The sequence below is a fragment of the Molossus molossus genome, unplaced genomic scaffold (genome assembly GCF_014108415.1).
Source record: "Molossus molossus isolate mMolMol1 unplaced genomic scaffold, mMolMol1.p scaffold_m16_p_16, whole genome shotgun sequence".
Taxonomy (NCBI): domain Eukaryota; kingdom Metazoa; phylum Chordata; class Mammalia; order Chiroptera; family Molossidae; genus Molossus; species Molossus molossus.
In genome coordinates this window covers 60,131,508-60,157,345 of record NW_023425351.1, presented here as the reverse complement: position 1 = coordinate 60,157,345, position 25,838 = coordinate 60,131,508, and the positions used below count along the sequence as shown (strand labels likewise).

Sequence of the window (25,838 nt, the reverse complement as noted above, 5' to 3'; positions counted from 1 at the left end):
CACATTTTGCTGTGACAAGTTATTCATGTATGTGCATATATGATGAGCTCTTCTCTTAAAACTTTGTATTCAGGTCACTGTAAGATCTGGTCTAGAAGACGCCTTAGAGAACTCACAGGGGGCAAACACACATCTTACAGGGGCGAGCTTCCCTGTCTCCCACTGAAGAATGCAGGGCCTTCCCGTCCCCGGAAAGGTTGCATTCCTCTGGACACCGGTCCCACCGGCGCAGACTAGGTACTCAACCAATGGATGGGTCTAGTCCAAGCCATTGTCTCCTAGATATGATCCCAGATCCAAAGAAGTGAGACCAGGGCCTCGCTCCCGGCCCACGGTGTTTGCACCAAACCCAGCAGGATGCTGTCAGAGCCCTGGGCTGGGCTGGAATCAGACTTGGCCACCTCTTGGCTGTGCAAACACCGGCAAGGCGCTTGCTTCCTCCTTTGCACAATAGGGTGACCAAGGGCCCGCTTCACAGGGTCGTGGTGAAGGGTTCGTGGAATTATACATACTAAGTGCTACTCCAAGGCCTGTCACTGGCAGAAGATGAGACTGTTTTTTGCTGGAGAGGAAATGGGGGTATTGGCGGGAAACTAACGGAGGTAGGGGGAGGGGTGGGTAAGGGTTCCGCTTGGCACCCGCAGGGTCGCAGCTCTGCTCCCCAAGTTTCCATCGAGACGGCCCCGGAAAAACGTGTTTCTTTGCAACGGCCGGGGCTGCCCCAGGGGAGAGCGGACCACGGCCGGGCTGGCGCCCTGAACAGCTTGGGGACCGTCCCGGGACGCGGCGCTCCGCCCCGGAAACACGCCCACCGCCTTGGCGCGCTTTAGGAGCGGTCCTGCTGCAGCGTGTCCTGCTCCTGCGTGTCCCAGTCGCCGCAGCTCCGGGACTTCGTCCTCGCGCCCGCTCTCCGCGGACCCCGCGCCCCCGCAGCGATGAGGAGGACCCGCGACGAGGTGGACGCGACGCTGCAGATAGCCAAGCTGAACCCCGCGGAGCTGCTGCCGGCCGTGCAGTGCCTGGGCTTCCGCCCCGGGGCCAGCGCCGCGGCCGCCGGCGACTTCTGCCTGCTGGAGCTGGAGCCCGCGCTGTGCCAGCAGCTGGAGGCCGGACGCAGGTGAGCCGGGCCGCCCTCCGGTCTTCTCTGCGGGAAACGCATGATGGGGAACTAGGCCAGGGAGGTGCATTGATTTGCGGGGTAGGGGCGGGGCGCGGGGCGCTCACGGCAGATCGGTGGCTTGATCCCCAGCTCGCTGCCTTTCTCCTAGGATTCCACGCCACTGCTGGGCGGGCAGGGAGCTGGAGGACTGCTGCAGGACTACTCCAGCTGATCTTGGAGCCCTGTGTCAGCGGAAACAGCTCAGGAGATAGAACCTAAGTGAAATTGTGGAAATGTTTACAGTGATGCCAAGGACTGCACAGAATCCTTGGCCATTCTACCTTGAAATCCAATGGTAATAGCTAACATTTATAGAGTTCTTCTTGCGTTCTAATAATTATTTTACTCAGGCAATAGGTAGACCTGTAGGGAATACATTTAAAGCCATTTTACTTGGTAATTGAGGGAGGCCCTCAAAAAACAAAACAAATAAAATAAAAAAAAAACAGCCTTGATTGGGATCACTCAGTGAGGATCTGAAGCTGTCTCTAAATCTAGGTCAGCTACCCATTTGCAAGACCATGGGTTTAAAAACGATCAAAGGAGAAATCCTTTTTTTTCCATTAAAAAAAAAAAAAAATCCTGTCTTTGTCTCTCTCAATTTTGTGCAGTCCCAACTTCTGGAAGTTAGAATTACAAGCTGTGGTTTGATTCTCTGCTGCATTGTAAGTTTCTCCACCTGTATTTTATATATCAGGTGGTTTGCTCTCTTGTAGGTTCTTTTAGATTGAATCCTTTAGGCTGTCTTTCAGTGTTCATGCTTCACCTATCAAACACTATTATAGTTAACTGGCCAGTCTTCGTATGCTGGCCATTAAGTATCTTGCAGGGAACTGACCCAGAGCTTCACTCATGGGTTTCATCCCAGCTATGTTGGCAGGGATTTGAGAAAGGACTTCAGGTGTGAGGACCTTCTCTTGCCCCAGTTATAGTTAACTTAACTAGCAAACCCCAGAAAAAAACAACCCATAAACCTGAAAATGTGTGCATGTGTGTGCGGGATGGTTCTAAACAAAATATTTCAAAGCAGGGCTAGTGAAATGTAGAAATAAATATTAAAGAATGGGTACTTGGGAGTATTAAACGTTATTAGCACCAGGAGGCTAGTATTCTTATTCTTTTCACTTAAACAAAGGCTTAGTTTAAAAACTACGTACACAGGCTTCTATTTCAGATTTTTAAATTCTTTAAAAGAAATGACTTGTATACAGGGGGAGTTAAATGCTTTCCAGACAAGGAAAACTGCTAGAACCAACTGTCTTGTCATCTCCAGCATCTTTGTCTTTAGTCTTTCTTTTTCTTCCTCTTTACTTTTAGCCTTTCCTTCTTCCTTCTTGCTTTTTTCCACCTGTGACCCTTTGTCAGAGACTTTATTTAGGCCAGTCTGTAAACATATCTTTTTGATATTTTTTTATTCAGCACACAGACTTCTTTTTACGAGGTCCCAATTTCTGTGTGACCCTGGTTAGGCCAGGGTGTGCCCCTTTGATTATTAGGGGTTCTCAGAACAAAGCAAGAAGAACCTCGGGTGGGATCCAGGACCAGCAGCATGGACGTTACCTGGGAGATTGTTAGAAATGCAGAATTCTAGGTGCCATCCCAGTCCTACTGAATCCCCATCTGCTTTTTAGCAGGATTCCCAAAGATGCCTGTGCATAAGTTTGAGAAGTACTGCTTTAGTATGTTTTAGAAAATTATGCCATCTTGCCTGAAGCTTCTGGATGCTTTGTCTTGTGCTCCTCCCAGCAGTTTGTGCGATGCTGTATGGCTACATTTGGCCTCTTTCACTCTTTGTTGCCCATGGTGAGTTCTTTTTCCTTAATGAGGCCACCTGCTGCCCCTCTGGCTCTCAGCTGGACCAATTCTTGCTCTGTGGAGTCCACCATGTGTGAGGGCTATGACACAGCATCAAGACTTAGTTTTAGATTCTATCAGCCTAGAGGATTTGGGAACTGTTTATGATGATGTCCATTGGCGTTTCAATAGATCGTGTATTTTCTTTCCCCGTTTTCCTGCAGTATGGTGATTCGTGGTGATAAAGATGAGCAGGCTGTGCTGTGCAGTAAAGACAAAACGTATGACTTGAAGATCGCAGACACTTCCAATATGTTGCTTTTAATTCCTGGTTGTAAAACTCCAGACCAGCTGAAGATGGAAGAAACCCACTGTAACATTATTCACCCCGAGGTACTGTTTCCTGTCTCCTGGTTATAGAAGTGTGAGAACAATACATGTTCTAATCTTGCCTTTAATGAGTAACTTGAGGTATGTAATGTATAGTCACAGGAAATCTGAAAAGTTCTCTAGTGAAATTTGAAATTTCTCAGCATTGTTTTGTTTGTAGTCTTGTGAAGTTGTCTGTTTTCCTGATTTAATTTTTCAGTCCCGGACAAGTTGACGGTTTTCTGTAGTGTAGAAATTTTGCTATTAGGTGTTTCATTCTAAGAGTTTTACCTATTCTTGGTAAGTTTTGCTGTTGGTATGTTTCGAAAGGAGGATCCCTCAAACCTTAACTAGTGCATTAGGTAATATCTATGAGGTAGAGAAATGAAGACATTTGAATTTTTGAGGAAAGTGTATTTCTCACCTTTGAAGCTGGTTTAGTTCATTACCATCCATAACCATGTATGACAACTGCCTAACTATTTTGGAGATTACTAATGGCAGATACCAAACAAACGTCTCCATTCTGGCTACACTGTTACTCATGTAACAAAGTACAGCTCCTTGAGTCTATCAGGATGACTTCAGGCCAGCTACATCCATAAAAATAGAATTAGAATAGAAATAAAGGGAAATACTGGGAACTCTCAGTGGTTTATATGATGTTGTTAGAACATAACTTCTAAAATACTGTATTTTGATTTTTATAGGGCTATGTCTTTCATTATAATTAACTAGATACACTGGTATTTTATCGTTTTGTAAAAGATGTTATTTTCTCATCACATATCTGTTATGTAGTTTTTTTGTGTGAGGATATAACAATATCTGTGAATGCTTTTGAGCTTTCGTTATGAGAATTCTGTGTACTGAGACTGAAGAAAACTTAAAAGTTTTAATCTGCAATTTTAATACCTAAATTTTAATCTGCAGTTGAGGTTCACCTGCCTAAAACAGCTAGGTAAGAAATGAGCAACGCCGCCTGGTCTTAATAAATGGCAGTCTCAAGAGTATTAGGGAATGGTGGGGTCTGTGGCCAATTGGAGAACACCCCAAGGTAGGGGCCACTACTTGGCTTTGTGGGAGAGCAGATCTAGCCTTTTCTGATCTGATTTCTTGTTTCCCGATAAAGCTTAAAATTTAGATTTGGGGGCAAAAATCTATGATTTGTCAGTGTTGGCCACTAATTTAAACTCTGTGCTAAACCCCCCTTTCTCTAATACCAAAGCATATGCCAGCATCTGTGCTCTGGATAGAGCCAGCAGGCTGCCAGTTTGTGAACTATGGATGACCTCAGTCTTTCTGGTTTGGTCCTTAAGCTCCTCTTTTTATTTATTTGTTTATTCATTTTTATCCTCATCGAAGGACATTTGTCCATTTTTTGTTCAGATAGAGTGGGAAGGAGAGAGAGGGAGAGAGAGAAAGAAACACCAATGTGAAAAGGACACATCGAGTGGCTGCCACCCGCACCACCAACCAGGGCCGGGGACAAACTGCAACCAAAGTACATGCCCTTAGCGGGAACCGAACCCTGGTCTCTGTGGACCGCAGGCGGGTGCTCTAACCGCTGAGCCAAACCGGCCAGGGCAAGGTCCTCTTTTTAAAGGTCTAAAATTCTATAGTGAACATCAGGCTCTGGGCCTTGTCTTGTCAATCATGCTTTGTACTGGTTTGAGAGCAGAAGCATCCCCTGACCTTTCATTTTAGAATTGGAAGCCACCTCGAGATAATCCACTTCAGCCTTTTCTCCTTTCATGTGAAACACTTACTGGGCACCTCTTAAGTGCCAGACACTGGGCCAGTTCTGGAGATACAGAGAAGGGTAACAGTGATTTCTGTATCATGTAACCTCTAACCGCTGGATTTCTTTGAGTGGTAGGTCTCACACTGGTTCACCAGTTCAATATGGAACTAGCTGTCATTCTTTTTTTTTATCCTCATTAGAGGACATTTTTGCATTTATCTTCAGATAGAGCGGGAGGGAGAGAGGGAGGAGGAGAGAGAGAGAAACATCAATGTGAGAGAGACACCCACATGACGGGGACAAACTGCAACTGAGGTACGTTCCCTTAGCGGGAACCGAACCCAGGACTCTCCGGTCCGCAGGCTGATGCTCTAACCGCTGAGCCAAACTGGCCAGGGAAGGAACTAGCTGTTATTCTAAATACCAGTACAAAGCTCTTACAATGAATAGAAGTCTCTCCCCCTTAACTTCTGTTTAATTTTGACATCATGAATAACACAGAACAGGGGACCCCCTCTTCCCTTAAACATTCATTCGTTATTTGAAGACTATGATAATGTCTCTTTTTTGTTGTTGTTCAGCCTAAAAGTCTTCATTTTCAGTTGTTTCTATCTGGTTTGTAAAATTGTCCCCATTCTGGTCTTTGTTTTCTGGGAATACTCTAGTTTTGAAAGTACACTAGAGATACGGAGCTCAATTATTGGTTGTCATGATGTTGGCAGCATCTTCTTAACTGGGGTTTGAAAAAAATTCCTGAAGATGCCCATCCACCTGTTTGAGGTGGCGGATGGGTTCCTTAGCAACAGAAAGCAGAATAACAATTTCCCTTTGCTTGCTTCTTGTGGAGGGCAGATGGGTGGGTTGAAATTTTGTATGAGATTTTTCTTTTAGAATGGCCCCTAAAAGGTTAAAATATACTTATAATTTCTAGATCTTTGGTTTTTCTAATAATTATTGGGAACTAAGGAGATGTAGACCTAAATTAAAGAAGTTAAAGAGACTTTTGATGGAAAATACCTACGAAGGACCTGACAGTCAAAAAGAAAAGGATTCCAATTGCTCAAAAGTAAGACTATTATTTTCATTTTTTTTATTTGGAATTTAAAAAATAGAACTATGATTAGAAGCACTTACTGGTGACATTTTTGCATTTTCAAGTTTATATTATGAAAATTTTAGACGTAGCCAAAAGCAGAAAGACTACCGTATATTCTTCACTCGGTTGAACATTTATCAGTTATTTTGTCCATCTTGTTTTTTTCTGTCCCCTGCTTTCTCCCTCTTTGTTTTCCTTTTTCAGGAGTTTTTTAAAGCAAATTCTACATATGGTGACATTTACGTAGCTGAAAGCTCATGTTCCTAACTATGCAAAAATAGTTTTTTACAGGTTAAATTCATTTTTATTCAATTAAAAGTTATAATCAGGGGGCTCTTTAGGAAAGACATTATGATAAGTATTGGATCTTATGTATTACATAAATACATTATGGAAAGTATTCTTACTCTAAAGTCAGAATCAACTAATTCCTGGAAGTATGGAAAAATGTAAACCAAGTAATAAACTTATTTTAAATTTTTCATGTAATTCAAAATTATGGAACTCTACTGGTATTCTGAAGACCATATTTATATTAAAAGTTCTCTTTCTCTCTATTGAATGATTGATTTTTGGATTAGGGGGAGGGTCAGCTTTATTTAGATGGAATTCGTATACTGAACAATTCACTCATTTCAAAGTGTGTTTATAATTCAGTGTGTTTTAGTACATTTACTGTGGTGTGCATGTCATCCTGATGAAGTGTAGAAAATTTTCATCACCCCCAAAAGAAACCCTGTACGCTTTAGCTATTGCTTTCTTATTCTCTTTTTCCCAATTTCCCTCTTCCTCCTCAACCCTAAGCTCCAACCACGAATCTACTTCCTGTCTCTCTTGATTTGCCACTTCTGGACATTTCATACAAACAGTATCATATCATAATGTGGCTTCCCGGACTGGCTTCTTGTTTGACTTAACATATTTTCAAGTTTCATTCCCGTTGTACCATGTATCAGTCATTTTTCTTTTTATTGCTGAATATTACCCTGTTTAATGGACATACCACATTTTATTCATCCATTCATCTGTTGGGGGGCATTTATGTAGTTTCTACTCTTTAATTGTTTCCATTTCTCTTGGATATATACCTAAGAGTGGGATTGATGGTTCATGTATTTATTCTGCATCATCTTTCAAGGAACTGCTGGACTGTTTTCCAAAGTGGCTGCACCATTTTACATTTCAATTGCATGAGGGTTCCGATTTCTCCACATCCTTGGCAATGCTTGTTTTTATCTTTCCTTTTAATGTCTGCTAGTGGGTTTGAAGTGGTATCATTGTAGTTTCAATGTACATTTTCCTAGTGACTAATGATTTTGACCATCTTTTCATGTGCTTTGTGACTTGTATGTCTTTGGAGAATGTCTATTCAGGAACTCCTTTGCCCAATTTTAATATTTGCCCAATTTTAATATTTGTCTTTTCATTACTAAGTTGTAGCAGAGTTGTTTATACAGTGTAAATACAAATTCCTTTGCAAATATTTTCTCCCATTCTGTGGGTTGTCTTTGCACTTATTTAATTTTTTTAAGAATTGTAAAGGTACCTAACAGAACATTGACTGTTTTAACCATAAGTTGATAGTTCTGTGGCATTGATTAAATTCACGTTGTTCTGCAACCATCACCACCTACAGAAAACTTTTTAAAAATCCTTACCCAAGGATGTGTTTTTATTGATTTTAGAGATGGGGGGAGAAACATGGATGTGAGAGAGAAACATTGATCTGTTGCCTCTGCGACCTTTTGGTGTACTTACTGGACGATGCTCCAACCAACTGAGCCACACCGGCCAGGGCTACAGAAATTTTTATCTTCACAACCTGAAACTCTGTACCCATTAAACACTAAATCCCTATACTCCCCTGCCTCCCAGCCTCTGGTGACTCCCATCCTCCTTTCTGTTTTTGTGAATCTGACTACTCTAACAATCCCATATACAAAAGTGGAATCATGCAATATTTGTCCTTTTGTGTTGATCATGTTTTAAAGCACAAAAGTTTTTCATTTTGATGAGGTCTAATTTATCTGATTTTTCTTTTGTTGCTTGTGTTTTGGTGTCATATGTAAGAAATCATCATTAAATCCCAACATCACTAAGATGTACCCCTATGCTCTCTTCTAAGATATTCACTGATTTCGTGTAGTAATCATTACACTTGAACAAAAGAAATTGAGCTAGTGTTTAAATATTGCCTTAATCTATTCAATGTGTTTATTCCACCAAATTTAATAGTCTTGAAAAATATTATTCAAAGGCCTTAAAATGTTTTGTTTTCTTGTTTCAGTATACAACTGAAGATTTACTTGATCAAATTCAGGCCAGTGAGGAAGAAATAATGGCCCAATTACAAGTTCTAAATGCTTGTGAGATTGAAGGTAGCATTACTTATCATTGTTATTAATAATGTTGGAATTGAGCATCATATAAGAAAAAAAAGAGTCAAGTTTTTGGACATCTCCACCCTATTGCATATTGTTTATTCTTTTGGGGGGCTCACAGATGATGATATTTGTATTTTGGAGTGTGGGTACAGAATATATATGATCATGTTGACATGAAGAGGTTAGTCGATGACCAGTGACTTTAACTTTTTTCTTTGGGTTAAGTGGTAATAGAAGAACCATGTTAGATTGAGCAAGGTCTTAGATATCAGGTAGTCTAATCCCTTCATTGTTTTTAATAGGTGAGGAAACTAAGGCCTAAAAAGGAGAACTGACTTGTCCAGGGCTACATGTTGAATTATTGATAAGATAAGGCATAGAACCCAATCAAACTTGATTTGAAACTCCCCTTTCAGAATTAATTTCATAACCTCATCGCATTTCCAAGTTGATTGAAAGGTGGGACTGTTTCTTCTTGTGATAATACTTAACGTCTTTTTAATATAACTGGTGTGTGTTGGGAGGGAAAGGTACATAGATTATTTCTAGCTTTCTTCCTCAGTTTTACATCACACATTCTACTTTTGAAGGTTGCCTTTATTTTTTCAGAGTAAGAATAACAACATTCTCCTTTGGAAGTGGTGGATGTGTACTTGATTTGTTTCTTCAGGGATAGTGGCAGTGCCTTCGATTGTAAGATGGTTTTTCATCCTTCACGGGAATAGGGAAAGGTATCTTGATGTTCAGCCTTTATTTTGCCACTGGTTCACATCATAGCTCTGAGTCTTGTCTCTTGAATGAGCTAGACTTCCTTTTGCGCAGATCCCCTTTGCAGGATGAGAACGATGAGCGTGACAGCGCCCCCAGCGGAGGTTATGGTGTGGGACAGCAAACCCATGGCCTTCACCTCATTTGTATGTCATTCTAATGAAATGACTGTACCAGCTACAGGTTTCAATTTAGAACAAGATTATTGTGAGATAATTGAGTATTAAAGCACTTGAAAAAAAATCAGTGGTAGTCATATGTAAAATACTCTTTAAAAACCTCCCGATCTCCCTCAAAACTCAATTTATAATGATTGGGAGAAAAGCATAAAAAGAAGCATTGTTGCCCTGGCCGGTTTGGCTCAGTGGTTAAAGCGTCCGCCTGCAGTCCAGAGAGACCTGGGTTCGGTTCCCGCTAAGGGCGTGTATCTTGGGTGCAGTTTGTCCCCAGCCCTGGTTGGGTCATGCGGGAGTCAGCCACTCGATGTGTCCCTTTAACGTCGATGTTTCTCTCTCTCTCTCTCCCCCTCCCACTCTATCTGAACAGAATATGGAGAAATGTTCTCAGGTGAGGATTTTAAAAAAAAAAAGCAGCATTGTTTATTAAGAAAGCGAAGACTTTTTTTTAAAGCAAAGCCTTTCAGTGTTTTTTTTTGCCTTGGGCAAGAGCATGCTGCTACTTTATCAGTTTATTAGCCAATTAATTTGCTTAATATGTTCTTTGATAAATATAACTTTGAATTTGTAGGTTTTTGGAGGATTCTTGAGTTTGATTATGAGATGAAACTTCTGAATCATGTAACTCAGCTTGTGGATTCTGAATCTTGGTCTTTTACTAAAGTCCCTTTGAATGTATGCCTGCAGGAACTTGGACCATTAGAGCCAGAGTAAGTATTTTAATCACTGACCCTCCAGATTTCCTTAAGGGGAAGAACATTATTTTCCAGGGTGGAACTAAACCCAGTGCATAGACTACTTATATTTTGATACCTGATAGAAATTTAAAAAATACACAACCAAGAAAGACTTGGGAGTTTTGATCACTGGGGTGAGTAAATGTGCATCATGTTTTTTTTTTTTTAAATATTTTTATTGATTTTATTTTTTATAGAGAATCAATTGTGGTTAGCTATTTTATGATAGATATGTGCTGACATAATTCATGTAAAAATATGTAGCATAAAGTCTGGCATATAGTAGCTTCCAGTATATATTAGTTAGTTCGGAATCTCAAGTTTTACTTGGCAACTAAAATCACTTACTGTTTCAAATCACAATGGTATTTCAAATGTACTATATAAAAAATGTCATAATTTTTCAAATTCCTGTTTTACATTTTTCAGAGAAATGATCGAACACTGTCTGAAATGTTATGGAAGGAGATATGTAGAGGAAGGTAAGATTTCGAAAGTGTTTTAATGGGTGTAAACTCATATGTCAATACTAGTACGCCTTTCCCTGTGTATTCCTGTTAAAAGTCAGGACTCTGGGTCTGTGGGAGGTGAGTTGTGTATAATTCCTTCTGGGGATCATGGAGGAAAAAGAAACATTGTAAGTGGATTTAACGGTGAAGACGATATGGAAAGTATTGGAGACCTTTTCCTTAGGTTAGGTTTATTTATTTATTCACTTCTCCAAGGTGAAGTTTACTTTGACTTGAGCGCTGACAAAATCTGCAGAGCCACAGCGCAGATGCTGCTGCAGCATGCAGTGAAGTTCAACCTCGCCGAGTTTCAGGAAGTGTGGCAGCAGAGTGTTCCCGAAGGAATGCTAACCAGGCTCGACCAGCTGAAGGTAAGGTAGTCATGGTGACTGCTGCCATGACTCAGCAGGCCATCCTTAGTTACTCGGTGAAACGAAACTTGTGCTGAAACTGAATTTGGAGCCAATTTATTCTCCTAGTCACCCATCAGGGGAGCACTGTGCACTCTCTCACAAAATCCTTAAGCAAACAAGCAAAACCCAACACTTAATTGAAGTATAATTTACATGTCACAAAATGTACCCCTTTAAAAAGGGTTTTTAGTAAATTTAGTGAGTGACACAGCCATCACCACAATCTAGTTTTAGAACATCTTTATCACCTTGATGAAATCCCTCAGGCCCATTTACAGTTAATTCTGACTCCCACTCCGCCTGTTTTCCTACATTCCCACCAGCACCATCTAAGCTCAAACTGTCCTGTGTATCGGGCTATAAATACCAATACCATCCCTAAGTAGGCCTTCCATACTATTTAATTTTGCCCATCTCCAATCCATTCTCTGTGGTGCGACTGGAATGATCTTTTAAAAATGCCAGAGAGGTTAGATGGATGTCTTGCTTAAATCACTGTAATGGCTGCCCATTGTATTTAAGATATAAAACCCAGAATTCATACCTTGGCCTATAAGGCTTTTCATCATCTCCTCTGTACCTTCACTTCTTGCTTCTTTCTCATCTACTCACTGTAAACCCAGCATTCTTTCAAGTTTTCAAGATCATCAAGCTTTCTCCTACCTAGGGCCTTCACCCAAGCTTTTTGTTCCAGAATGATCTTCTCCCTAATCTCACCTGGCCACCTCCTACTCCATCTTTGAGTCACTTCATCAGGAGGCTTTCCTTCACTATAAAGAAAGTGCCTGTGGTCTACTCTTCCATAGCGCCCTGTATTTTTCCTTCGTGGCAGCGTCACCTAGCTTTGGAAAAGTGTTTAATCATGTGGTTAATCATCCACCTCTTGGATAGAATTTTGGTCACCGTACATAGCATACTGCTTGGCTTGTAGTGTATGCTAAATAAATATTTGTTAAATAAGAGAAAGGATTTGCTTTTAATTTTAGGCACCATGCTAAATGCTGAGGAGAAAACATCACACAAGATGCCACCAGGGTCCTAAATTCTATGTAGAGAGTATCTGGGCCCATTCCATGTATTAGTTAGCAGAGTTCCCTGATAAGTTTTGCCTTTCGGAAAGAACACTATGACAGCAATAAGGATGGATGCATGGATGGATAAAAGGTTGACTAGATGATGAAAACGGAGACTTGTCCAGGCTCTCAACACTTAAATAATCATAACTAAGGCAGTACTGGCCAAAGAAATAGGTGATACAGAATAGATAGAGAAATGCTGAAGCCTTAACACCTATAGGATTTAGTAACCACTCAGGCGTGTGGTTTGAATAATGGAATCTAAGGCGATGCCTCGGTTTCCTGGCTTCCTAGGCACTGGAGCAGGTTTGGGAGACAGATACTATGAGTTCATATGTAGGTTTGGATCTAGAGATCGGGTGCTCGGTCTAAGAGACATTTGAGTTGCAGATACAAATTATACAGTTGTTAACAAGTAAATAAATGGTCATCAAAATCATGGGTTTAGTTGAGGTTACCCAGGACTATGACAGCGAGACAAATTGAGGGGGGTGGGATACCCAGGGAACTGTAACATCAGGTTAGGAGGAAAATAATGAGATGGTGCTGTCAGAGATGGAGATTCAGAGAGGGAATAATAAAAATTAACAGGGCTAATGAGATAAATCCAAGAAAGGGCCCAGTGTTATTGGCAATGACAGGTCCCTGGTGACCTTGAACTGGAGCTGTCTTGATAAATTGTGTGAAGCAATATTTCAGAAGAAAAAGGAGAAGTCAAGTTTTTTTGTTTTTTGTTTTTTTTTTATCCTCACCCGAGGACATTTTTCCATTTTTTGTTCAGATAGAGTGGGAAGGAGGGAGAGAGAGAGAGAAACATCGACATGAAAGGGACACATCGAGTGGTCGCCATCCACACGCCCAACCAAGGCCTGGGACTAACAGCAACCGAGGTACGTGCCCTTAGCGGGAACCGAACCTGGGTCTCTGGACTGCAGGCCAACGCTCTAACCACCGAGCCAAACCAGCCAGGGCGAGAAGTCAAGTTTTAAAAATCTCTTTTTTTGAAAAACAAAACAAAACTATTGTATGTCTCTGGGTAGCTTGTATAAGTTTCATGTGCCTGACTTTTTAAGCCCTGGGCTAAGCTAAACCTAAAGGTAAAAGAATAAGTCGTATTTAAACGATAGACCATTACTTTAACTGCTCTTTTTCTTCTCATTTCTTAATAGGGTTTGGCCTTGATGGATAGGCACTCAAGACCAGAAATCATATTTTTGCTAAAAGTGGAGGACTTACCTGAGGACACTCAGGAGCGTTTTAATAGTCTCTTCTCTCTAAGGGAGAAGTGGACAGAAGAAGATATTGCTCCATATATTCAGTAAGTAATTTATTAAATGTGAATTTTGAGGGTTGCTCTTTTTATAAAGAGTGGCATAGGGTTTTGGATTTATTATTAGAACACTTTTTTTTGAGTCTTTACCAAGGACACTGCTTCCTTTGAAACTTTCTCAAGTGGAGGCTGTTTTTCTGTTGTCCTCCACAACCACTGATCTTACCACTTCTGAAACCACTCCCCTGCCCTCCTCCCTGCACAAGTGCAGCTCTCGGAGGGACAGTCAGACTATATCCCACTGTGACTCTAAGGCAAGCACCCCTCTCTGGTTGCCACGTGTCACCTTTCCTGCTGCCTTGCTTTAGCATCTTGTAGAAGCCAGATTGCAGAAGACAAGTTAGCCCAGAAGCCACTGCTCATGGGACCTCAGATCCACTAACCCTACTCCCTTTTTACTATCTCACCCCTCAAGTCCTGTTTTTTTTTTTACCCAGATTGGATTCCCTGGTCAATGTCTCCAACTATTACTATACACGCTTTACCCCGGTGGCCCCCTCTCTCCATGTTCTCATACTTCCCAGGCAAACATTTACAAAAATTAAACCCAACTTTCTGCTTGCTCTGTTCCTACACCTGGGTAGCTAAAATTTCCTGGAGAAAAATACGCAGTGGGCTTGCCAGGATCACTTAGGAACTTAAGTGGTATTTAGTAGGGCCCATGGCAAGGCACCATTTCCTCATGAAACTTTTCTACCCTTGGAGCTCACTTTACATCTTCTTTTCTCTTTTCATACCATCAGTGCCCCGTTTCCTCTTCGCCCTCAGCTGTGGCCTTGTGTTTTGAGAACACAGAAGCAGACAAGAGAAGACATGAACTGTCTTCTTTCCCACTCCAAAGCTGCCAGCCTCCGTGTGTCTGCACCCACATCCTTTGCCGTCCCTTCTGTATAATGCACAACCGTCCCTACGGGCAGCCCTCCTGCACCACATCCATCTCTTCTAGCCTTGTAAAGACTTGGTTATTCCTTCCCACTTTGCCAACGTCTCCCCATCTCCTGGATTATTCCCTTCAATGTACGATATTCTGTAGTGTTGCTCATCTTCAAAAAACAGTAACAACAGCCTACTGGACCCAATGTCCTCTGCTCTCCTTCCCAAGAAAAGTCCTTTTAAAAGTGTGTGTACGTTCTGCTTCTTTGTCTCCCATTCTTTCCTTAACCCAATGACGTCCACCTGTCTACATTCCGGGCTCAATTGTCTGTCCCTGTTTACTTGGCCTCTTAGCATTATTTGATACACTGGACTACTTCCTACTTGAAATATACCAGTTTTCTCCCTCTCCCCCATGGTGCTACCTTTCTGTCTCTTTTGCTGATGTCCCCCTATTCTCCCAGATCTCTAAATGATGCAGTACTCCAGGACCTTGTTTTTGGCCATCTTCTCTTCTGTTTACATTTTCCCCTTAAGTCTCTTATCTAGGCCTGGATTTAAATTTGGCATTTTCTTTCTTTTATCTTCATACGTGACCTTTTCCCTGAGTTCCAGATTCTTATATCAACATCAACATTCGAATATCTGACATTAACATTAATCTCATTAACATTCCCACTTGAATCTAATAGGAAGTTCAAACTAAACATGCTCATCACAGAACTGTTGATATCCCCTTGTCCTAACCCCATTTTCCTCATCTCAGTTAACAGCATTACCATTAACCTAGTTACTCAAGCAAAAAGTCTGGGAAACAGCATTGTCTTTTTCTTCTCTCACTCCTTGGTTCAAACTATGAGCAAATCTTGTTGACTCTGAATTGGTCTCCCTACTTCTATTGTTCCCCCTTGTTCTCTCCCTCTTTTTAAACTTTATTTTGGGAAATTTTAAATATTCAGAAGTGACAATGTAATATAGTGAACCTTCTATGAACTCAGTTCCCATAATCATCACTCATTGCCTCCATTATTTAAAACTTGGATGGATTATGCTTTCCCATTAATTAAAACTCTCTTAGTGGTTTCCCATTATGCTTAGAATTAAATCACAACTCCTTCCCGTGTTGTTCAGGGCCCTACATGATGTAACTCTTGCTCTCTTCTCATGTCCTCCCATTCTTTTCTCTCCTCGTTATGTTACAGTTACAGTCTTCTCCTTTTTTGGGGTGAAGTTCGGGGAGGGTAGGTAACCTTGACAGGCTCACACAGGTGGCCTACTATCCAGGTTCTTTGAGTCTAGACACCACTGTATCACATTGCTTGCATTTCTAATTTGGAGATTGTATGATAAAATGGGAAAAACAAAACATGGTCTTTGAAGTCATGTAGAGCTGGCTGCAAAATGTGGCTTTATCCTTGACTTCCTGAGCCTCAGTTTCCTCATCTAATATGGGGTTAAATAATACATTACTTGGCCCCAGCCGGTTTGGCTCAGTTGTTGGAGCATCAGCCCATGGACCAGAGAGACCTGGGTTTGGTTCCCACTAAGGGCATGTCCCTTGGTTGCGGTTTGTCCCCGGCTCCGGTTGGGACATGGGGGTGGCAGCCTCTTGATGTGTCTCTCTCACATCGATGTTTCTCTCTCTCTCTCTCCCTCCCGCTCTGTCTGAAGATGAATGCAGAAATGTCCTCAGGTCAGGATAAAAAAAAATAATAATACATTACTTGTCCAGCCGGTATGGCTCAGGGGTTGAGCATTGACCCATGCACCAAGAGGTCACCAGTTCGATTCCTGGTCAGGGCACATTCCCAGGTTGTGGGCCAAATCCCCAGTGGGGGCCATGTAGGAGTCGGCCAACCAGTGTTCTCTCTCATAAATGTTTATATTTCTCTCTCCCTTTCCCTCTCTTTCGCTCTCAAATCAATAAAAAAATTTTTTTTTTTTTAAGTAATACATTACTCATATTTTTCTTGTGAAGTTTGAAGATAATACATTCAATGTACCTAGTCAATTAAGGCTTAGTAACTGCTCCCTACCCTACTTCTAAACATATTTTATGCTTGTTGGGAAGATGAGATTCAGAGGAGAGATATATAAATAAATAGTACTGTGAGTATTGTTATGTTCCCTAAAATACTCATGTTATTCATTTATTGTTTTATTGTTCCCACAGAGATTTGTGTGGAGAGAAGCAAACCATAGGTGCATTACTCACCAAATATTCTCGATCTTCGATGCAAAATGGTGTTAAAGTTTATAACTCGAGAAGACCCATTTCTTAAAAGAATGACAATCTTTTCTTTGGGACTAAAGTTCCTTTATAACGTCACTGGTTATAAGAAAAAGATTCTTTTATGCATTTGTATTCCAGACTTTTGAAAACCTCATGCTATGAGGCATTTTTCTCCTCATCTTAAGCATTTTGAAACTACTGCTCTTCTTTTTAAAAATGTAATAGGATATTTCTGTCTTTCAATTTACGTTTGTATTAGGTACACAGTGTAAACAAGGACAGAAGAAAAGTGTTATTTCTTATGTGTAATATCTCTGTAGGCCATTTGGTTTTATTTATTGAAAAACTGTCTTTTTTAATATTTAACATTGCATTTCTTTAATTAGGATTTGACATTATAATCATTAATAAATTTAAAAATTTTCAGAAAACTAGATAGCCAAGAGAATTATTTATGCACTTAAACGTCATTTCTCAGGCAAGTTGGTTTCCATCCAGTTTCATCCTTCCACCAAAACAGGAAGTCACTACATGCTATCAGTTGTCTACATTAGTCATTTTCCCTAATGAAATTGTCTTGATAATTGCTCCTCCATTTGCCTGGTTGAAATGGGATGAAATGGATTTGATCCTTAATTCTATGTGAAGGATACTAATAGAGCAGTTTATAATCCTGTGGTAGGCAGTTAGACAGATATGAGCAGAGCAAGGAGAAGGTCACCAGGGTGGAAATCCCTAGGTCCCTGGCAATGGACAACTGTAGGGTTACCCTTCCTCCCCTAGCAAATTGCTGGTCATGTGGTTTGGACCCCCTGACCTTTCCTTCCCTCCTAGAGATAACATCTAGGCCTCAGTTGTATTTCAGCTCCAGGCCCAGAAAAACAGCACAACCAGACAAGGATGCCACCTCAGAACCAGCTGTATTGAATAATGACCCCCTGCCATAGCACCAACCAATCAATCAGTGCAGATCCTGACCCCAAAAGGACACACCTGGAAAGCTGATGAATATTCTATTGAGATCTTTCCCTGGGACCTCCCCTGAAATCTCCACCCTTAAAACCCTTAGGAGGGAGGACCCAGCTCGCTAGCTCTCCTCGGAGCATGCCCATCCAAGCCTTTTCACTGCGCTTTCCCTCAGGTGCTTCACTTTTACCTTCCTCCCTTCTAAGCTCCAAGGGCCCTTCCTTTGCCTCCATATCTTGTTTCCTTAGCCCATTTCTTCTATGAATTACTTCTACCTCTGTGATGCTCTAAATAAATGTTCTCTTATAGTCTGAGTCTTGGCTTTGAACTCTTGCCTAGCCAGAACTCAAGTAGCGATGTTGCCGAACTCAGGTCTGGTCTTACCCCAGTGGTCTTAACATGGTGCTGTTCTCACCCACTGCCAACAATCCTATGATGGAGAAAAGGACACAGGTAATACTAGAAAACTACAATATCTAGTTGGTATTGGAATGATTGATATTTTTTTCATAGCTTTACTTTCCTAATCTGTTTTCCTTGAGACCAAAGTTAAAATTAATCTTAACTTAGCTAATGAACTTATCATGGGACAGATGGAGGGGGTAGGCCAAAGTTAAATCTGGTCCAAGATTAAAAATAATGTTAACGGGTAATCCACAATTAACTAAGAGTTAACTTACTGAAATTTACAAAGTTTTTATTCTCCTGCACATGAAATGCAGATATTATGGCTTCAAAATCATCTTCTCATCTTTCAACAAATATTTCTGCATCTATGTGGGTTATTTGCTTCATTTTAAAAAAATGATAAACGCTGAGACAGTAGTTTTTAAAAATAAAAAGTGAGGGCTCTGGAGTTTGAGTCAGAGTATCTGGGGTCTGATTACATGTTTTACAACGTAAATCTCCAAGGACACTACCCAGCTGGTTTCAGAGACTCCCCAGTTACTAGTTCCCAGCCCCTGGCTCATCGCAAATCAGCCCCACACTTCTCCACGTGCTTGCGCTGGACTGTCATTCCTCTGAAACGTAAACGTTCCTACCTTCCGGTCTGCTCTTAACTCACCCTGTAAATATCCGTGTTCGCTTCCCTGAACTTCAGCAGTTCTCTCCCACTATACACAACGTCAAACACCAGAGGTCTAGACAGTACCGCGCAAGCCCCGCCCCCTGGCTCAAACTTCCGGTTCTCCGGGCCGTCGCACTTCCGCTGACGGCGGAGGTCAGAGGTGACGAGCGAGCTGTGGACGGTCGGCGATTTTGAGCGGTGGCAGGAGGGAGATCTCCGAGAGCGGAGCTCGCGAGGGCGGCTGGAGGGAGTGGGGGGCGGCGTCGGGAGCCGCGGCCGCGCGCGTGGCTGTTGGGCGCGCGGGGAAGCGAGGAGCCGGAACCCGGTGATGCCCCGCCGCCCTCGGGGAAGCCGGGAAGCCGAGCCCCGCGGGATCCGTCCTTCATGCCGCCGACTGGCTTAGAGCCCGCCAGAATGAACAGGAAGAAAGGAGACAAAGGCTTTGAAAGTCCAAGACCATATAAATTATAAGTATTCTTTTCATCTCCCTTTCCTCTTCTAGGTTTTGTTTTCATTAATGCTATTTTGTCTTTGCTTAAAACTGACTTGGCTGGGAAACCTAGTGGGAAACTGGAGCCCACTCACTGTGACGGAAATGGTGCTTGTGGGGCGAAAATACTTTGCCCGGCCGTGTAATTCAACAGATTTATTGCCCCTTGCAGGTTAATAAACCTTTTTTCTTAAAGCACTAAGCTCTGTTTGTCCAAAGACATTTATTTTTGTGACTGTTGTTAAATTCAAAACAAACAAGTTACCCAGATTGGTAAGCTTTTAAAATGAAAGACAAAGTGATTTTTGAGCTGCTTAGAACGTAGGCTTTGCATACATTTGGGTAGAATTATGCTTCACGTAATAATAGAAATATTTTCTTTATTTTACTTATGTATTTATTTTTTAATATACAACCCATCAGGTCGTCTGCATCAACAACATAAACTTCCAGAGAAAGTCTGTTGTGGTAAGTATATTGTGAACAATTATAAGCAGTACAAATCCACCCTTTACAATACAGTACTTAGAAACTTGCCCTTCCAGATAATTGTTTCAAGAATAGGTCAGAATGAGCATTCAGATCTGGGTGACTCCTCAATTCTCCTTTCCCTTCTTTTTTTTCCTGTTTCCTGGATTAAAATCTTATTCCTTTTAATCTGTTGTGGAATATGAAAATCTGTATTACCATACATTTTAGAATTGTGCATTAAAGAAGAACAAATCCATAGTGAGATTTCTTCTTGACAAAGTTAAGATTAGAGCGCACACTGGCTTAACTTGGCTGCCAAGAGGCCAGTTTAGTTTTCTGATTATTGGCTGACCTGGTTTATGTGACATTGGTGGTTAATGAAATTTTAGATGAGGTGTTTGAAATCTAGTAACACTCCCTCCTAAGCGCCCCCCCCACTTTAGATGTGTAGATTGCAGATATGTTTCCATTCTAGAAAAGTCCTTGACAACCCAAGTATTTAATTTACTTTTTCAGAGGAATCTGTATTAAATAGACCAAATCTTAGTGAGAGCCGATTTTCTTTGAGTTATGGCATGAACTTTCCTCTCCAACTTACTTATGATGAGCTATATAGATTTTAAAATGTAATATGTTCATAAGAATCACAGAATCTTAGATTTATAAGGATCCTTAAAGATTCATTAAGTTCAATTTCCTCATTTAAGGAATTTGTTTTTCAAGATTCCTTGCATATGATTCTTTACCTTGTGACTCATGGAAGGATATGGATACTATAGATGGGTTGTGTTTTGTGAATTGGGTAGAGAAGACGCAGGAATTAGGGTGTCTAGTTAAGATGTTACCATGATAAACTAGGGGAGAATTGATGAAGCCCTGAATAAAGATAAAAGTAAAATGGCATAGAAATAGAGTTGAGCCCTGGCTAGTTTGGCTCATCAGTTACATCGACAGCCCTCAGACCGAAGAGTCAAGGGTCTGATTCTGATTAAGAGCACGTACATCAGTTGCAGTTCAGTCCCCGGCCCTGGTTGAGGTCGTGCGGGAGGCAGTCAATCAATGTGACTCTCTCACATCAATGTTTCTCTCTCCCTTCCTCCCTTCTACCCTATTTGAAGATAGATGGGAAAAATATCCTCTGGTGAAGATTAAAAAAAAGAAAGAAAGAGAGTTGTTATATTTGACTGAATTATTGTGAACATTTATTAAGTACATGTAAGACTGTTTTCTAGGGCTTTATGTGTATCTACTGCTTCACTTAATCTTCACAATAACCCCATGAGGTAGATACTATTTTAATTTTTATCAATAAACCAGCTGAAAGAATGGGGGCTAAGGAATTTTCTTAAGGGCATGAAGTTAGCAAGTGATTGAGCCTTTTATCAAAAATTGATTTTAGGGAGAGAGAGTAACATTAATCGATTGCCTCTGGCATATGCCCCAACTGGGGATTGAACCTGCAACCTTTTGGTGTATGGGATGATGCTCCAACCAACTGAGCCATACTGGCCAGGGCATAATTAAGCCTTTTTTTTTTTTATCAAGGATGACCTGAGAGTCATCTATTCTTATCTGGTTATTGTTTTCCTTGTCTACCTCCTCTACTGCTGGCAAAATGATAGGCATAAGGGATTGCAGATGACTCTAATTAGGAATGCCAAAAAGGAGTTGTGGATGACTTTAGGTTTTCTACTGGCAATATCGCTATGATGGTGTATGGGTTAGGGTCCCAGAAGGAAACATGGCACATTCATTCAGGTTAATTGAGGGGAACTAATGAAAGGACTACTTCATTGAGAACAAACAGGGTTAAGAGAATAAAGAGATGGAGGAGCATGTTAGGTTAGCATTGAGGAACGTTGCTACTACTAAACCTGAAAGAACAAAGGAAGGGAGAGGTTACTAGAACCTTCGGCAACTATAGGAAAGAGGAGCAATGTAACTCTTAGAGGAGCAATGGCCTTTGATAGGAGAGTGAAGCCACTACCTTCCTCACCCTGGCATAAAGGAACCTGGGGGAATAAATATAATGAGCTCTTTCTTTCTTCCCTTCAGTTTCCACCCATGCCTCCCATTAACCAACTCAACCAGAAGCCAGAGGTCTGATGCCCAGTCAGTGCAACTCCTGGGGTACAGAGTAGGGTGGAAAGCGGATTAGGAGAATAGAACAGTTTGTCCCCTTTGCCCTGAAGTGTCCTATCCTGTCCTTTGTTGAGGTGAAAAGCTCGTTTCCCAACACAGGGAACTTAAAAAATCTGATCAGCTATTGTAGAGGTTGGCAATAGCCAAATGACCTGATTTTGTAAGTAAAGTTTTCTTTGAACACAGCCATACCCAGATAAATGTTTGAACACAATATCTATATATTGTCTATGGTTTGGAGCCAAAATGGCAGAGTTGAGTAGCTATGACTGAAATTGTGTGACCTATAAAGTCTAATTTACTATCTGGCCCTTGAAGAAAAAGTTGGCTGATCCATAAACTAATGTAATAGTGTGAGAAAATGTTGATTCAGTACTATTCCCACCTAAAACATTAGCTACCACCAGTGTCTTTCATACTATATAGTGGAAAGAGAACAGGCTAAAAGAATGTGAAGCTTAATTGCTACAGCTCCTGCTTTCTTCAGTTGGTGTCAAGGCCAAAGTTGATATACACGGTTTCCTTATTCCTTCACCCATTCCATTATCCCCTTTCCTTTTGCCAGCATTTCTTTTGGTCTGACCTAAACCTTCATTCCTGCAGGATCTGTATCCTTGCTTGTTTTGTCTTTGAGTTGTTGCAGTTTTCCATTGAGTAAGACTGTTGGTCAGGTGAAAGCTAAGAGGCATTCCAATGAATGTTCTGGATTCCACATGTAATTCTTGTCCTATAGGATAGCAGAACCTCAATTCCTGTTTTTTAATTGGGATTAGTCATTCCAGCCAGTACAGTGATCTCTTTCTCTGCCTGTTGGTTCAGTGGTAGAAGGAGCCCAAAGTGGTCAAGGGACAGTCCAGTTTAGTGGAACCATGACTGTGCCCTGGCGGATGCATTTCTCCCTTGACCATTAGGACCTCTGAACATGTGGAGGCCAGGGTTACAAAGATAGGAAGCAAAATTCTTTCAGTGGGTTTTTTGGTGCAATGGTGAAAATAGTCACTCTCACGTTTACCCCTTGGTTCCCAGCTCTGTGGAGAAGTGACCCTGTATATCATCCACTAGTTTAAGACAGCATCCTGTTAGAGATCTCAATAGGTGCTGTAACTGAGTCTTTAGTAATTGATCATGCCAGCTGCTTCTGGATGGTAGGGCACAGCATAAAACCAGTAAGGTTTGTGTGTTTTTAGAGCCCATTGCCATTCTTCCCCATACACTTGATTGGAGGCATGTGTGGGATATTGCAACACAAGCTTAAACTGTGCGTGCCCACTTATATGTGGATTTCTGTGTATAAGTGGACTGGCATGTTGTTCAGGCATCAACTGTATTTTCCATCTGCAGTTGGAAATCTGCAGATGCAGAGGGCTGACTTAAGTGATACATGGATTTTCGACTATCTATGGTTGGTGTCCCTAACTAACCCCTGAGTTGTTTAAGGGTCAGCTGTATATTGTAGTTAGGGAAGGAAAATGTAGAATACTTGTCCCTTCTTATAAGGACAAATCACTGTCACCCCTTTATGATACATACTCTATAATGTAGTTATTTTTGTACTAAGTGACTGATCCTTTCTGGAAAGGTCCCATATTAGAAATTTACTATGATCTTCTATTGAGAGGTGGCACTAAGCAGTGGTGGTAGTTAGATTAGCCTTGGGAAACAGGGGAGACTGTGTTGTTGGATTCATGCAGAACCTCCATTCTTGCCACATGACCACTTTGTATATTGAGCAAGGTGGGCAGGGAAAGTCTCTGTGACATCTACTGGATAGATAATCTTGCCACTTGATTTTCGAGGGCTTCATCTGCAGTGGCTGCCTTCTGATGGTCATTTATGTGGGAACAACATGAATAGTTTCATATTATACCTAGTCTAAGAAATCTGTGCTTATACTTACTTCTTCCATCGTTGTCTAATTTTTAGTGTGTTAATCATGTTCTTTACAAGTCCCTAACCAGCTGGCCAACCTGTGAGCATCTAACTGCCCATGGATTGGTATAGATGTGTACTTTCAGGTCATCTCTGCTGCTACAAAGAATGTACAACCAGATATATTTTCCAGTGTTCTGCCCACTGTAGGATTTTCTTGCGTTGTCTTTCAGGGTCACACTTTAGTGGTGCTAGCATTCTGTGAAGAATTATTCATCCTTCTTGGCTTGTGTCCTATTCTGTTAACTGAGCGTGAGGAACTCTCCATGAGGCCATAGGTGTCTGGACTGAGGGAGAGAGGGAAAAGCAATGGGAGCCAGTCCATTGCATTCTGAGTCACCTGTTCATGCTGTTTGCTTGTGCCTTGTGAACCTGCTTGGCCTAGTCCAGATGTGCTGTTTCTATTTAAAAGTGGAAAGCTGCTGCACATGTCCAGTTTTATTCTTCAGAGCTTCATATTACACTCAGTTCATGATGGCCATTTCAGGTCACATGGGAGTCCCGTGGTCATGTGTTCAGTCTGTGCTGCAGGGTCTAGTAGCAAACCAGTAGTTGCTTTGCAAATGGAAAAGAGCTGTTGGCAGAAGAGGTCATGGCCATACTGGGAATGTGCACCATCATTCCATTAGAGGAAGCCGGAGTCTGTAAAGCATCTCTCTCTGGCATGGACATTTCCATATTGTTGGGTATGCTGAGTCATAAGGCTCAAGTGGCAGGGCAGCTTGAACCATAGCCTGCTTGAACCCTTTCTTACCTTGGACCTCTCTCTACGCTTTATTGCCTAGTAAGCAGTATGCCTAAGTATATATATTGCCTCCAGAATCTAAAGAAGCCCACCAAGTTTCATGCCTCTTTTTTTCCCCCACTTGGTGGGTGGTGCAAGATGAAGCAACTTATCTTTCACTTTAGAAGGTTCATGTTTATAGACCAGTGGAACTTTAGAAGGTTTATTAATGTGACAGGCCCCGAACTTTCATATGACTTAACTTATCCTCTGCCATCTGTGTGTGGTTTCGTGTGTATGTGTGTGTGTTTAAGGCATTTAGAGAATTTGTTATTCCTTTCTCACCAGGTCCAGTTAGTATAATGTTAATATATCAGTATAATTTTCTATGCGCTGTTCTATAATTAAGGGACTTTTGGACTGTATTTGAGCAGGAGAGTTGGCATTCGTTGTTAAATGACAGTGAAGGGCCTCTTCTGTCTTGGAGGCAATCTGCTTCTGATTTTTTCTTCTGGTAAGATTTGAGGGAATGGGGAAGCATTTGCTTTATAATTAGCTGTAACACTAGTAACCAAGAGCTGTGCTGATTACCTGTAGTAAAAATTCTACACCTGCAAACATGCCTGTGATCGATGAGTTTGTGATACTTCTTCACCATCATTCTCCAAAGCCCACTTGACTTTTGCACTGGCCAAATAATTGACTTAAAGGAAGATGTAGTAGGCATCTTTCAAATCTCTGGTGGCACTAATCTTTGCAGTTCCCCAGCCATGTCTAGTTGCTTTGATTTACTGTCTTAGGGAATGAAATGGGTTGTCCAGTGGTGTTTTTAGTCTTATAATAATCCTCACTTCTTGGTCAGAATTAATATGAGGATTTACCCATTACTAAAGTGTATGCTATATGTTCTAGGTCTGGGGAAATAGCACTAGTCCTCCTCTGTGATAGACTTGGGCCATGCCCTCCTTGAGTACTTGACCTCCAAAGACTTTCAGTCTGACTACTGGAGTATGGTAATGTTTTGGGAGTTTAGGGATTAGTGTCAGTTCAGAAACAAAATATGATAACGCTGGGAAAAGGGCAAAGATTAATTCATTTGAGGGTGACATAGATTTCAAGATTTTAAAAGTAAGATGTGTAAGACATGAACATGTTTGTGGGCATGGGACATTTTTTATAGAGAAGAGAAATTGTAATTATAGGAGAGGGCAATTAATAGAGCAGGATTTCTGAGGATAATTCAGAGGATGGGATGCCCTCTAGTGAACTAGTGGAAGGACCATTTTAAACGAGAGGGAAAGATAGGTATACGTAACGGTGAGGAAGAGAATCGATAGTTGGCAGAAGAGTGGTTAAGGATCTTAGAGAACGGAGAAGAGAGTAGCC

General features: G+C 41.4%; 2 protein-coding genes and 1 long non-coding RNA gene across 9 annotated transcripts in view; 2 read left to right on the top strand and 1 right to left on the bottom strand.

Annotated features, from left to right (window-relative positions):
* Positions 1-920: 920 nt before the first annotated feature.
* On the top strand, positions 921-16,964 carry DSCC1 (DNA replication and sister chromatid cohesion 1). Its single transcript, XM_036263791.1, has 9 exons — positions 921-1,117; positions 3,178-3,346; positions 5,998-6,132; positions 8,450-8,540; positions 10,062-10,200; positions 10,657-10,709; positions 10,953-11,107; positions 13,395-13,543; positions 16,602-16,964. Exons 1-9 carry the CDS (start codon positions 936-938, stop codon positions 16,708-16,710), a joined length of 1,182 nt encoding a protein of 393 aa, XP_036119684.1. The 5' UTR covers positions 921-935; the 3' UTR covers positions 16,711-16,964.
* LOC118631414 lies at positions 11,101-18,774 on the bottom strand. The gene is made up of 4 exons (XR_004959837.1): positions 18,694-18,774; positions 18,012-18,057; positions 13,462-13,499; positions 11,101-11,186 (listed from the first exon to the last, which is right to left on the bottom strand). It is a non-coding gene; the product is annotated as an uncharacterized LOC118631414 (long non-coding RNA).
* A 224-nt stretch (positions 18,775-18,998) lies between these two features.
* The window catches only part of TAF2 (TATA-box binding protein associated factor 2), a 78,419-nt gene continuing 71,579 nt past the window's right edge, over positions 18,999-25,838 (top strand). For 3 of the 7 annotated variants that reach the window (XM_036263784.1, XM_036263782.1, XM_036263783.1), the window contains exons 1-2: positions 18,999-19,163; positions 19,600-19,654. In XM_036263784.1, the coding sequence (XP_036119677.1) occupies positions 19,081-19,163; positions 19,600-19,654 (138 nt within the window). In that variant the 5' untranslated portion in view covers positions 18,999-19,080. The remainder of the gene's footprint in view (positions 19,164-19,599; positions 19,655-25,838) is intronic. The other 4 variants (XR_004959836.1, XM_036263789.1, XM_036263790.1 and 1 more) reach the window with 2 other exon arrangements.